The 14,424-nt window shown below is 37.5% G+C and overlaps 1 protein-coding gene across 1 annotated transcript in view; it reads left to right on the top strand.

The window, feature by feature from the left end:
* The first annotated feature begins 1,403 nt into the window (after positions 1–1,403).
* The window catches only part of LOC141912584 (neo-calmodulin-like), a 38,552-nt gene continuing 25,531 nt past the window's right edge, over positions 1,404–14,424 (top strand). The window contains exons 1-3 of the mRNA XM_074803877.1: positions 1,404–1,512; positions 5,772–5,802; positions 6,001–6,144. Coding sequence (XP_074659978.1) covers positions 1,507–1,512; positions 5,772–5,802; positions 6,001–6,144 — 181 coding nt within the window. The 5' untranslated portion in view covers positions 1,404–1,506. The remainder of the gene's footprint in view (positions 1,513–5,771; positions 5,803–6,000; positions 6,145–14,424) is intronic.

Consider the following 14,424-nt stretch of genomic DNA (forward strand, 5'->3'; position numbering starts at 1 on the left):
CATGTACTAACTAGGGTATCTAGGGTACATGTACTAACTAGGGTACCAGAGAGTACAGCATCTTCGAATGGCGTTGTTTGCGTAGATATATACCGGATGGCATTAATCTTCATCCCTCACTCGCATGTAAATCTGGTGAAATTGGCGATGAATACCATTATCTAATGATCTGTCATTCTCACACCAAGCTGAGAAGATGATACGGTACCGGTACCTGTAAATATCTTGTTTCTTACATAGTGTATCAATATGTATGTTTTTCTATATCCATATACAATCAACATTGTCAGGATGATAAAAGTTATCTTAAGTTAGGTCACACAATGGCGCGGTACTCGAAAAACGCCTAATGAAATATACCGAATCGGAAAACGCATAACGCCTAATTCCTAGAAAATGACCTAATTTCGTAATTGCACCATCTACTAGGACTCACAATCCAACTCATCAACGGAACAGTTTGAAAATACATGTGTTTTACGCTTCACGAAACGAGACTACTACTCATATAAACTACATTATAGGATGATGATAGAATGTCCGCCGTGCAAGCAATTAATTACATAACGCCATAGAAGTGTAAACTGAAACAGTTTACACTTCTATGATAATGCGAAAACAAACGCCGCGGTTTTAAACCGGCATTCTTGAATTTTGAAACCGGAATGCATAAATATGATACAACGCACACAAAGACTGATAAAATAGCCTTTCTCAAATTATCCTCCAAACTGTTCACAACCACGCTAATGTGAACCTACCGAACCAATGAGAGACTAAATAATGTCCAGCCCCTGAACTTCCTTGAACAAAAAATAATAAACTTTCCATATAAAAAATATGATGTCTTTTATTATCATAATACTCTGTCTTAATATGAAATAATAACACAGATAAGCCTGTATAACCAAAGACAGTAGAAACGAAGATGGAACAGGCGGGGCTCCACGCACTCCGACGGGAACTAAATAGCGTTGCGTACATAGTTCACGTAGGGATTTAGGTCAATTTCTTGGATGTTACTATGAATTAGGCGTTTTCCGATTCGGTGTTTTTCATTAGGCTTTTTTCGAAAACCGCACAATGGCGTGTGCCTAATTTTTTATCCTCGGTAGGCACCTCTTGATTTTCTCTGCCAATCGACCGTGATCGCTTTAGGGTCCGTTGAGTTTCTGTATTCGAAACCATCCTGGTCTCGGCACCAAATGGAAACCGCCGAAAACATTTGCATGTATAGCTGAGCAGTATTAATTGAGAATACGTACATTCACATACTAGAATCGCATTGTGACTACGGTACTTGTTCTCAGAACAGGTTATGGTATCCACGCAAACGAATCTAGAACACTTAGATTGGCCCGATTTCTTGTATAGTTGTATAGACCCATGCTAGAAATGCCTGGGAACTTCTTAAGGTGTAGGCTAACCTAGCTTGATGTATTTTGTATGATCTACATACGTACTGGACGAGAACGTTAAGTATATACGACAGAGAGTATTATATGTATGATGGTAAGTTAGACACTAAACCAATTATACCTATGAAGAATCTTTGTGAATATATCGAATTTCATATACTGAAGTCTCGTGAATAAAACAAACGCAATTCTTTTGGCTTTCGGACTCGTGTCCTTCATCAGAATTTATTTGCTTTGACTTATACATCACAGTTTGGTAACTAAGATACAATGATATTATTGCCACATATGGTACAGATGATACCGTTGCACCCTTATGGTTTTTGCATCCTTAATTTCTTTATCCACAATTTTTCTATGGTCTTTCTATAGAAATCATTTTCATTAAGTTTTCCAATGCTCATGATTGATAGATTGGATTGAGAATGATTTAGAGTGTTGACATGTTTTGAGATTAGATCATCGGTTGTGCGGCGTATTAGGGACAAATTGAGTAAATGTCGTTGGTAAAGTGAATCCCCCGTCTCCCCCACATTAATAAATTTGCTACATTTATTACAAAAAAAATGCATATACTACATTCTGTGACTTACAGTTGATAAAGTTACGACATAATACGAGGAACCTTCAAAATTGATATATCTATATTATCTATTTTGTTTTTTTTTAAACATATGGTTGTGTTTCTTGTGTACTAGAATATCACTTAATGAAGTATCTATTCGGTTTGCTACGGGTGGTTCTTTGAACATTTTGTTGAGCCTTTCAGACTTTTCTAGGGTTTTATATCCTTTCTTCAGAATTTTGTGTAACTCAGGTAAAGCCTTTGAATATGTCAGAGTTTGGGGTACTCGAGTTGTATTTTTTCTACGCTTTTATAATTCAATTAACTATTACGATGAATAATCTCTGCCTTATTTATTTGCTTTCTATTATGTTCCTGGGGTACCCCCTTGAGGTTAGCTAGTCGGCTCTTTTTTTCTGTGTTGTTTTCCGAACAGATACACGTCTTAAACGGATTCCTAGACCATATGGTATGGCTTTCTTGGTAGTTTCTGGGTGACATGAGGAATAGTCCAAATGAAGATTTTTATCAGTTTTTTTGCAATATAAATCCGTATTTAGTGTATCATCTTTAATGTATACCAATAGGTCCATGCGTTCTATTTCTGTTTCTGAATGTCTCAAATCTACTTGTATGTGTTTGTTAATTGTATATGCTAATTTTTGGAAATTTTAGAGTTCTTCTAGCTAGCCTACCCATATTCCCCAGATATCGTCCACATAGCGTTCGCAGGCTAGTGGTTTCTTTGGTGACTTTTCTTGAAGTTCTTTCAACCCATTCCCCTAAATATGTACATGCATAATTCATACCTAGTTGGGACCCTATAGCCGTTTCCTCTTGCTGTATATAATGTTTGTTCATAAAAGAAAAATTATTGTTTTCCAAAACCATATCCATTAGATCTAATCGCTTCAGTCGATACTAGATTTGTTCCATTACGGCTGTCTAGAGCCTTTTGTACAGCAATTCTGGCTTCCCTACGGGGGACATCGGGATAAAGACCCTTAATATCCATACAAGAGAGTATTGAGTTTTTAGGTAAAGGCCCTTCAAATTTAGATATTTTGTTGAGGAAGTGTGTGGTGTCCCTAAATTAACTATCTAGGCTCTGTACATGCTCTTTTAATTGTGACCCTACAAATTCGGCAATTTTCTCAGTTGGATGAGAGCGCCCATTAACAAATGTCCTTAAAGGGTTACCTGTTTCATGTATTTTGGGGTTGGCCTGTAATTTCCCGGGTGATGGATCCAGAGGCATTAAGTATTTTTTCAAATCCTTGGAAATAGCACCCTGTTTATATAGATTGTTGACTAATTTCTTAACTATGTTAGATATTTTTCCTGTTTGATCTGACGGAACTGATTTGTATGATTTGTTTTGTGACATTTCATTTTCTACCTGTTCAATATATTTGGCTGTAACCATTATAACCATGCCCGAGCCCTTATCGGCTGGTCTTATTACTTTGTCTCCATCATTAAGGAGTTATATCATAGCCTATTCCTCAGATCTATTTTGGTTCTCGGGGAAGTAATGCGTTAAACCTTTTATGATTACCTCCTTTACTTCCTGTATATATAGGTCCATATAATTGTCTCTTCCTGTCGTAGGCATCCATGTACTTCGTTTCTTTTGAAGGAATTGTTCTTTTTCATAGATGGGCTGGTCATCTGTTGAATCATCGTAAAATAATTCCTCGAGTCTCATCCGACGTTCCCATTCATGTAAATCAGTGATGACTTTGGCCATATCTAACTTTGAGCGCGAAGGCCAAGTTTGAGACCATTGCGTAAAAGGTTTTTTTGGGGTACCGTTAATATCTTACTGGATAGTTTACGACTTCCACAATTTTTTCTTTGATGTTTTCGGGTTCGGCACCTCTGTAATGTACTGATGGTTTATGGCCATTTTGTATTTCAAATATGGTTGTATCTTCTGCGACCTTTTCTTTATGTATCCTTGCAGTATTATCGGCTAGTTTTTGAATTCTTGAATGAGTTTCGCGCAAGCATCTAAATGGTCGACTTGTGAGTTCACTTATATTGAAATGGTTATTTCTACGTATGATACCAATGACCATTTTTTCGTGATTACATTCACCAGGGGGAAATTTCATCCATGTACCTGCACCGTTGATGTTGGTTTGCACGAATATGTCAATTGAATATAAATACGATGCGACTATGATATCCGCCTCTGCGGCCCATGAGTCAGTGTGACCATCTTCTCTTAGTACATTACGGGTGTGAATATCATAGTCCCCATCTATGTATGGTTCGTATTCGACAATATTTGTTTGAAGCTCACATGCTATTTCTCATCTAACCCTTTTGTATAATTCCTCATCACCATAAATAGAGTGTGCAATACACCTATAGAAACAATTTCCATTTTCATTTCTATATATCTGGATCAATGGTTCCACACTGGCTGTTGTTAACTAAGGTCCAGAATTTTTTCTGCTTGGTTTTTCGTAATTCATGTCAAGTTTTCTCACTCGGTAGTCGATATTGTCCAGTAATTCTTGTTTCGTGCTTAGTTGAGAATTTCTCTCTAATGATGTCATTATTCTTTCGTCCTCCATATCTAGTTTCATTATTTTACCCTTACAAATCTCAATGGTTTTCTTTACTAATTTATGTGAAGCTGTGTTTAAGATTCCATTTACTGTCTCCAATTCCTCCGGCGTAGAATCAAAGGTTAAGTTCCATTTAATCAAAAACCTTTCGGTAGTAGTCCGGATCAAGTATAGTATATGGGATTGTAGTTCCTTCGGTGTATGATTATATAGAAACGGAAGTTGTGATTTGGCTTCTCATACGCAACGTAAAGATATCATACAGTGAGAAGTGCCGTCAATTGGATGTAGGTTAGTTTTACTTGCCGACATTGCCGACATTGGGAAAGATATATCTATTGTAGGTTAGTTTTACTTGCCCACATCGCCGACATTGGGATCGACGGATCCCAGCCACTTTATATAACGGTAAATCACGCAAACATTTAGCCTCTCGATCCCAGCCACACTTTATATAAGGGTAATCCAGGCACACACCCAGCCCCTCGATCCCAGCCACTTTATATAAGGGTAATCCAGGCACACACCCAGCCCCTTGATCCCAGCCACTTTATATAAGGGTAATCCACGCACGCACCGAGGGCCCTCGATCCCAGCCACATTATATAAGGGTAATCCCAAACACACCCAGTCCGTCGATCCCAATGTCGGTGATGTCGGCAATTTCGGCAAGTAAAGCTTACTTACATTAAAAATATCTTTTCCAATGTCGGCGATGTCGGCAAGTAAAACTAACCTACATTGAAAATATTTTTCCCAATATCGGCGATGTCGGCAAGTAAAACTAACCTACATTAAAGTTATCTTTCCCAATGTCGGCTATGTTGGCGATGTCAGCGAGTTAAACTAACCTACATTGAAAATCTATTTCCCAATGTCCGCAATGTCGGCGATATCGGCAAGTAAAACTAACCTACATTAAAATTTCTATCCCAATGTCGGCAATGTCGGCGATGTCGGCAAGTAAAAGTAACCTGTATTGAAAATCTCTTTCCTAATGTCGGCAATGTCGGCAAGTAAACCTAACCGGTTCAACTCCAGAATGGGTCAAAATAGTTCTATCGTGCAGGGTATTCTCAAATGAGGGGAGTGGTTCGGTTTCAAATTGCCGCCAGAAACCTTTCTCGGGTCGGGAAACCTGATTGTCGACGTATGTATATATTCGTATGTATATATTCGTATGTATATATTCGTATGTATATATTGTAGGGCGATCGCATGTCGGAAGAGGATATCGCAAGTAAGTAACTGATAAGCCTCAAATTACGTACGTAATGAAAGATTCTTCTAAAATCATTTGGGCGATATTAGTTGTTTGCCGGTATCTCGTTTTCCTACTACATCAGGTGACCTCATGTCTGTTCGAAGTCATGCCTGAAATCATAAACTGGCATGTCTAAATCAGTACCATGATCTGTCTGGTCTACGTATGTTATAGGATGTCGGGAAACGTTTTCATTTTACGATAAGGACAATGACGGTTTCATACACGTTTCTGAAATAGGCGAAGCCGTGCGAATACTTGGAAGAAATCCAACCCAGGCAGAAGTTGTTGACTTAGTAAAGACCATTGATTCTGAAGGTACATAGTGATTGATTAGGCCAAAAAATGATACCTTGTTTCTCATAAAAATCGTAAACACTAAATGCTGCCGGCCAGGCCTAGAGATAATACCGTCTTCTTTTTATGATGAAAGTAAAAACCGACCTCAAAAATTGGGAAAACAGGAAAATAGGGATGATCCAACATCTGGCAATCAAACTAAACTAACAGGCCTACTAGAATAGTTTTTTGACAAACAGTAAGAACTTCTGAAAACCATATGCTGTACTTTTTATTTTTTTTTCTATTTTAAAGATTTTCAGTGGAAACTGTTTTTGAATAAAAATAAAAAAGGCTGGCCTGGTGGAAATATGTCAAATTACATAATTTTTTGGGGAATAAAATTGTTTTGGGGCATACAGTTTTCCTTCAAAAATGAGAAACAAGGTATCATTTTTGGCTTTACAATGACATTTCGCAATTCTCCATTGCTTTACCCCGTTAGGTGATAAGGGCATCGCAGCTTTTGTTATGCGGGCAAAATGGGTATAGTAGTACTTCATGTGGGAATAGCCGCCTTTTAAATTCACCACTACCATGTACCTTACAGCGCATGCGCCAATCCGTTGGACTTTTGAATACGCTGATATTTCTAAGAAAGTACTCGAAAAAATGATGGGATTCGAACACGCAAGCACTGGTGTACTAGGGCAAAATTGTACCCACGAAACTACAGCAGTGACACTTCAGCTCGTCACTTTTTCACCACTAATAACCCACCGTACAATATTGCACAACGGTACCCTAACCCCCTGGACCCTATTTTTACCATCTCGACGCTGGAGTCCTAGTTTCCTGCAGTTGAAAGAGGTGTCATATTGCTTTTGAAGTCCGAGCATGCACAACGAGGTACCATTTACCCTTTAATTTCTCATGACTTCTGTTTAACTAAGCAATTTAAGTACCTATTGATACCTTTAAAATGTCGAAAATTCGTTCAACTCAAATGTTCAACAAATGTTGAAATGTATTTTATGTCTCCTATGTTAAACCATACATTTAAATTTACTCAATATTCGTTCAACTCGAACTGTTATTGACCAAAATTACGTTCAAACTCCTCTAAACTGGAATTATCGAACACAATTATCGATAAGAATATACAAGCGTTTATTGCTTTAATTGGTACGTATGTCATCCCCGAGAGATATGACACGTTAAAATTCTGACATCGGCTGCCCATTTATAGGTTATTTCACGGAGCGCTGTGACCGAGCGGTTAGAGCGTTCGACTCAGGGAAGCCAGGTCGTGGGTTCGAACCCCGTACATTGCCGTAGTGTCCTCAGGCAAGACACTTATCCTCATTGCCTCTCTCCACCCAGGAGTAAAGTGCTCTGAGCAGCCTGGCTGGATTTAGTGCTATATATTATTATTATATTCACGTCACCCGCAAAAGCTGCAACTTCGACCAATCATATTTTTGTTGTTACTGATCCTACAGGTCTGAAATTAATCTAGATCAGCAATCAAAGTAAATTTGTCTCATCAAACTAAAATGTTAGGCCTATTTGTATTCCAAAAATGAAATATGTCATTTTTTAAAAATCTTGGGTGACCTTCAAGACAACATTTAATCATCAACCAGACTATGGACCATAACATAATTGCGTGTTTACTATATGCATGAATGCAAAGAAATTTAAAGTGTTCAACAACCATTCGTTCGGTTATTGTTGCCTGCAAACATGCCCGCGCAACGAATCATTTTACGGCAACGTCTATGCCATCAAATAGTCATGTTTCATGGCTTGAAGGTGAAATTCCATTCTGATGGTAGATAAAAAAGTCATTTTTGTGACAACGCAAAAAATTCGTGAGGTTTTAAAGTTCTTGTATTGGCTTGCAACACCATTACTGAAATATATATTTTTTGACTGGCCAGGAACAGTTTGTTCCACAAATTGTACGACTGGTTCCAAAAACGCGCGTGAACAGTTGTTGTATATCATGATTCATACGGTCCGATATTATACATATATGGATTATTTTCAGTTCCCCGTCAGATTTATCTTATCAAAGAAATGGGTAAAGATTTGCGGTTTTTTCATATCGTGGATTTACGGAATCGCGGAATTTTTACAAAAACACGGAATTTCTTCACTTTCACTATAAATATTAACCGGGTTTTCGACACACCGAACAAACCGAATATTTGGTGCTGGATCAAGTATAGTATATGGGATTGTAGTTCCTTCGATGTATGATTATATGGAAACGGAAGTTGTGATTTGGCAATGTTAAGATATCATACAGTGAGAAGTGCCGTCAATTGGATGCCAGCATTGGGAAAGATATATCTATTGTAGGTTAGTTTTACTTGCCGACAGTGCCGACATTGGGATCAACGGACCCAAGCCACTTTATAAAAGGGTAAATCACGCAAACATCCAGCCCCTCGATCCAAGCCACTTTATGTGAGGGTATCCACGCACACACACAGCCCTCGATCCCAGCCACTTTATATAAGGGTGGTCCATCTTTAACCATCTTTAGAATATTTATCTTTATTAAATTCTGTAAATGATTTATTTATTTTACACTTAGAACATTTCTTATAGTAAAAATTAACAACGCTATGCGTAATATTTATAGTTTTCAGCTGTTCCATTAATTATACATATTTTTATTAAAATATCATTAGAAAACTTAATTTCAATTATGTAATTTCTCATCTAATACATGAATATATCTATGAGTTTTTAAACTCTTTAAATTTTTATATCTTTTATTACATATTTCACAGCATTTAATATTATTGATTCTATCTGAAATATAATCAATGTTTTCTTTTAATTCCGCGTATCTAATTTTACAAGAATCATAGAATTCTAACAACTGTTTTATACTATAAATTGAAAAAGAAAATAAACCTGAAATCATAATAATTGATTTAATATTCTGTTGATTTTTATATATTAGATGTAATAAATTTAATACCTTACTCTCACTCATTTTTATAGTTAAAATATATAAAATAAATTGAATTAAAAGATTCTGTTTTAATCCTCTATTTCTTTTAAATCATTAATTTTTTTTATGATTACTTTTTCTGTGATTGTTTCCATTTAACTTCTTTAACTTTTTACTCAATTTCATATTTTTATTCATCAAATCTTTTGAAATATTTTCATAGTAAAAGTAAAGTGCAGCTAATATTAAACCTCCAGCAACTAAATAATGTTTCAAATCACTTTTTCCAATTGGAATGCTGAAACCATCCATTTACTTAAGAGAACAATTAAAAGTAATTTGAAATATCTTATTATGAATATTTAGAGTCGAATTATTATTTTTGAGTTATGATATTTTGATTTAAGATGGTGTGATTTATTGCTTCGAATATAATATTTTCCACAGTTACATATCGCTTTTTCATTAGGTTCGTAATTAGGTGTTTCGATTTTATTGTCTAAATTACATTGAATTCCAACATTTTGAATGATTTTTCATTTGGAATGTCAGGGATAAATCTTTTCTCTTCTACTCTGAAAAAAAATTACATAGTATTCTCTGAAAGGGCAGTAACGTAAGTGTAAAAATAAAGATTTATGTGAATTTTCATTATTTAAAAGTGATCGTATTTCATCTATAATTATTAAATGTTGATCTATTTCATCAAATGTTGTGCATTTTGGAATTATTGTATTGAATAAGATTTTATCTTTATCATTCGATTACTCTATTATTAGATAATGATTTTTAAATATTAATTCAGTAATATTTTTCACTTGAAAACGAAAACGCCCAGTTTTAATCAAATCTTAATCAGGAATGAAATTTCTAATTGTTAGATATTTTTCTAATTCATTTAAATCGATATCTTTGAATTGTAGTATCTGTTCATTCATTTATTAGTCATTTTTCTATTAAAATTGATATTTTCTTCAACTCGTTAATTACTCGTTACTTTTATATTGAAAATAAGAATTTAACGCATATAGATATAAATATTCACTGTTTTAGATATGAATTATTTCACTCACACTTTACTCACACTTTTTATGTTAAAAATTGATTTTTTATCATTCGAAATCTATATTTGATCTTATTTTTCTAGATTTTTCTAGCTAACATTTTACTCTCACTTTTAAAACATGAAATTTATTTTAAGATATATGAAATTCATTTAAATAATGTTCATATATATATATGAATATTATATGAGTAATAGGGAATATGGGAGTTCAATTCAAAGGTTGAATGGTCGGAAAATAAATTCGAGTGTGCGAGAATTTATTTTTCGACCTTTCGACCTTTGGCTTGAACCCCCATATTCCCTATTACTGGTATCGTAAAACAATTTCAGATAAAATTGCCTGCAAATGATGGGATTGGAACCTAACTGAGTGCATCGATCGGTCCGGTGCCTTGTCCGACACTGGGTATCTCCACGGGAAAACCCGGTTACTATTATTAGTGAAAATGAAAACATTCCGTGTTTTTTGGAAAATTCCGTCATTCCGTTGTTTCGCGATATGACAACACCGCTGACACCCATCACTATTCCGACACCGCCGCTACGCTGTCAGGCTGTGCAATACGATATTGAAGCAGATAGATGTGAACTTAGATGATGTCTTCTATTGGACGGACAGCTCAATAGTTCTCGGTTATATTAGTAACGAGTACGCGAGATACCGTACATATTGGCAAATCGGGTCGAAGTGATTCGAGATGGCTCCCGCGTAGATCGTTGGCGATACGTCGATACCAAATCGAATCCGGCAGACCTCGCGTCTAGGGGAATGATCTTGACGGATGAGCGAAATATCAAACTGTGGCTAACGAGGCCAGATTTCCAGTATCGGCCTTGTTCCAAGTGACCAAAACTGTCTAGCGTAAATGCACTAAAGTCGTCAGATTCCGATCCTGAAGTAAAGGTCGAACGCTCGTGTTGTATTGTCTCCGCCGTCACAGAGAATGACCCGCCGAAGCATTCAGTGCAAGTCGTTCTAGATTGAATATCGTCGTGGCCGGCTAAGATAAAGGCTGTCGTTGCCGTGGTGTTAGTTGCGGTTAAACGTTTCACGATTCAGAGGACAATCGGTTACTTATTCGAAACCTGCCGATCTACGTTCAAGTGAATTAGATTCGGCCGAACGTTTATTAATTAGTCATGTCCATTCGGCAAAGTTTTCGGATGAGCTGTAGTCGCTTCGTGTGGGAAAAACCCTGAGTCCATTCATTCGTGATTGTTTGCTGCGTGTGGCGGTCGACTCGCGGGTTGTACGATTTCATTAATTACGAAACAACCGAAAGATTCTACATTAGCGTTACGTCTGATCCGAGTTCGCGCCCAAGATTGGGCACATGGCTACGGAAGCGATATTATCTGAATTGTGCAGACTGGTATTCTGGATCGTACAGGCCGACAAGCTTATTTGACGTTTGGTTTACAGTTGTCTCACTTCTCGGTGATATAGGGATCGCGTTGTGGAGCAAATGATGGCTGTCCTTTCAACAGAATGAGTCACCCGGAGAACCGCCGTTTACTAGAATTGGGATGGACTATTTCCGAGCATTCAAGTTCGGACCATCGCGAGCTGTGCACCTGTAGAGTGCGAACAGCCTGAAAACCGGATCGGGCATCAATGCGATACGAAGATTCATTGCGCGTCGTGGAGTGGTGGAATTCGTACGTTCCGATAACGAGACTAGTTTAGTCGTCGCGAATAAAGAGTTGAAAGCGTGTCCGCAACGATTAGACCAGAATCAAATCTCAGGTTTTTTTAGAAATCGTTGTATAGAATGGGAGTATAATCCCCCAGCCGCATCCCATTTTTGGGCGTGTTGGAGCGTGTAATTCGGCCAGCGAGAAGTGTTTTGTATGCTCTCATGAAGGAGCAATCACACAAATTGTCTGATGAATCCTTTAACACTCTATTGTCTGAGGTCGAGGCTATATTCAATATACTATAACAGCCGCCCGATAACAAAGGTTTCTTTCGATCCAAATGATTTGGAGGCTTTGACCCCAAACCAAGCCAGGTAAATTTCTTCCGCCAGGTGTATTTGTGAAGTCTGATGATTATTCTGCTATGTACTGGAGACAAGTCCAGTATTTGGCGGACCAGTTTTGGTCGAGGTGGATTGTGGACTACTTACCTATGCTGCAAATGCAACTGAAGTGGCCTCGTGAAGCGACGTAATGCGGCAGTTGGCGATGTCGTGCTGATCGTAGATAGTTCAACAAGTAAAAGTTGGGCTATTGGTAGAGTCATTGAGACCAGGCCGGACAAACATGGTCTGGTTCGATCGGTTGTGGTGAAGACCGCCTGTAATGAGCTTACTCGCTCTGTTGACAAAATAGTATCGCTTCTAGAGGTCGAGGAACCTTTGAGTGATCGTGAGTTGTAATTGTCTCACGTGAACTTTGTACTGTATTTACCTATACCAGGGGCGGATACAGGGGGTCGCACCTGCGGCACGTGCGACCCCTTAAATTTGTCAAGTGCCCTTTTTTCAAAAAACTTCTTGTAAAATTTCCGTCCGGCCCGCTACAGCACCCGCAAAATCCGACGTCCGGACCTATGTCCGAGGTGAATTCCCTGTAATAGTGTTGCCATACAAACATGACGTCTCTGCGCTAGCCGGTTCCTGGAAGATTTATTTCTTGAAAAATGCCGAGAAAAGAGCGAATCGCTAAGAGAAAGCGGGAGGAAACTACTGCCGTCGCCGCTAAATGTCACGCAATAGGTGAATTATTTCGGTGAGTTGTGTATTTGAGAAATATTTAACAAATGATAAAATGTTTGCGTTTTCGTCGCAGTCAGTCTGTGTGTTTGTTATGAGTGTCACCAAAAATGTTCAGCGCACGACTCAATAAGTGTCAAAAAGGGCACGTCTAATTGCCAAAAATCCTAAAGGGCACATTATATTGCCAAAAAGGGCACGTTATATTGTCAAAAAGGCACGTTAAATTGCTAAAAGGGCACGTTCTGATTGCCAAAAAATCCTAAAGGGCACGTTATATTGCCAAAAAGGGCACGTTATATTGCCAAAAATTTATATTGCACCAAAAATAGTTTGAGAAATCGTGGAAAGGGCAGAATTAATTTCAAAAAGGGCACATTCATATTACTTAATTGCTCTAAAGGGCATGACTCAAACTATCACATATTCTAAAAAAGGCACTTTCAGATTGCATTAAATACCATAAGTGGTAATGTTATTGCCTAAAATTCAGAAAGGGCACATTCATCACTAAAATTACACTACAAAAGAAAATACTGTCAGGCCTAAAGAGCTCATTCATCGAAATGCTCGTTAACATTAAGGGCCTCATATATGTTTTGTCTATTTCAGATCTGGGGCTAGGCCTATTAGGCCTTTGAGTTAAGACACACCTCAAGTGGGAGAGATAGACCGGGAAAACAGGTAGGTGCTTCAGGTACAAATCGGGAGGAAAATACAGAAATGCCGATGGTTAACATTGATATGAAGCAACCATCTCCTCATACATCTCACAGTACAGGGGCCAATGTCAAAGTTAACAATAACAACACGTATGTAGTTTCTGTGACTGTTATAAAATTTGAAGTTGAGTCTTAGTACAATTGTTTCTAAGCAATGAGTCTAGAGGCCTAGCTCAGGTGAAAAAAAATTTCCTGGGGTCATATAATAAGCTTTGCTATTGAATGTGTCCTGAATTACGGCTGATGTAACGCATTCTAGAGGATAATTCTGTATCAATTTTATACATGTGTATGGCACAAAAAGTATGTTAATGTACATAATTTATGATGCGGTTAAATGTTAGCAAGTTTATTTAAAAATTGCCTTTCTCCATTTCCTTTTTAGGATCACTACATCGGCAACACCTAATACAACTGGTTCTTTGAGGATTCAGCATACAAGGGATATATTAGGATGTATCGGTGAACAGTTTGTGGATGAGGAACGTTTCCAAGTTATGAATAATTTCTGGCATCCCACAGCTGATTATAAGTTTCCAAGACACAAAGATGGCAGCAAAAACAAATCTTTCCGTTGGGCTTGGCTCAATCAGTATCCATGGTTGATCTATTCTAAAGATGTTGATGGTGCATTCTGTCGCAGTTGTGTTCTTTTTGGCAAACCGAGTGAAATTCGAGGTAAACAGCTGGAACGTCTGTATTCAGTTCCATATACTGATTGGAAGACTGCCAAAATTTGATAAGCACCAGGCATCAGCTACTCATCGAAAATCTATGATCGATGAAAAAACTTCAGAATGTTCATGGAACAAACAAGCACTCCTGTAAACGTTCAGCTCGATA

This window comes from Tubulanus polymorphus, chromosome 1 (assembly GCF_964204645.1).
Source record: "Tubulanus polymorphus chromosome 1, tnTubPoly1.2, whole genome shotgun sequence".
Lineage (NCBI taxonomy): Eukaryota > Metazoa > Nemertea > Palaeonemertea > Tubulaniformes > Tubulanidae > Tubulanus > Tubulanus polymorphus.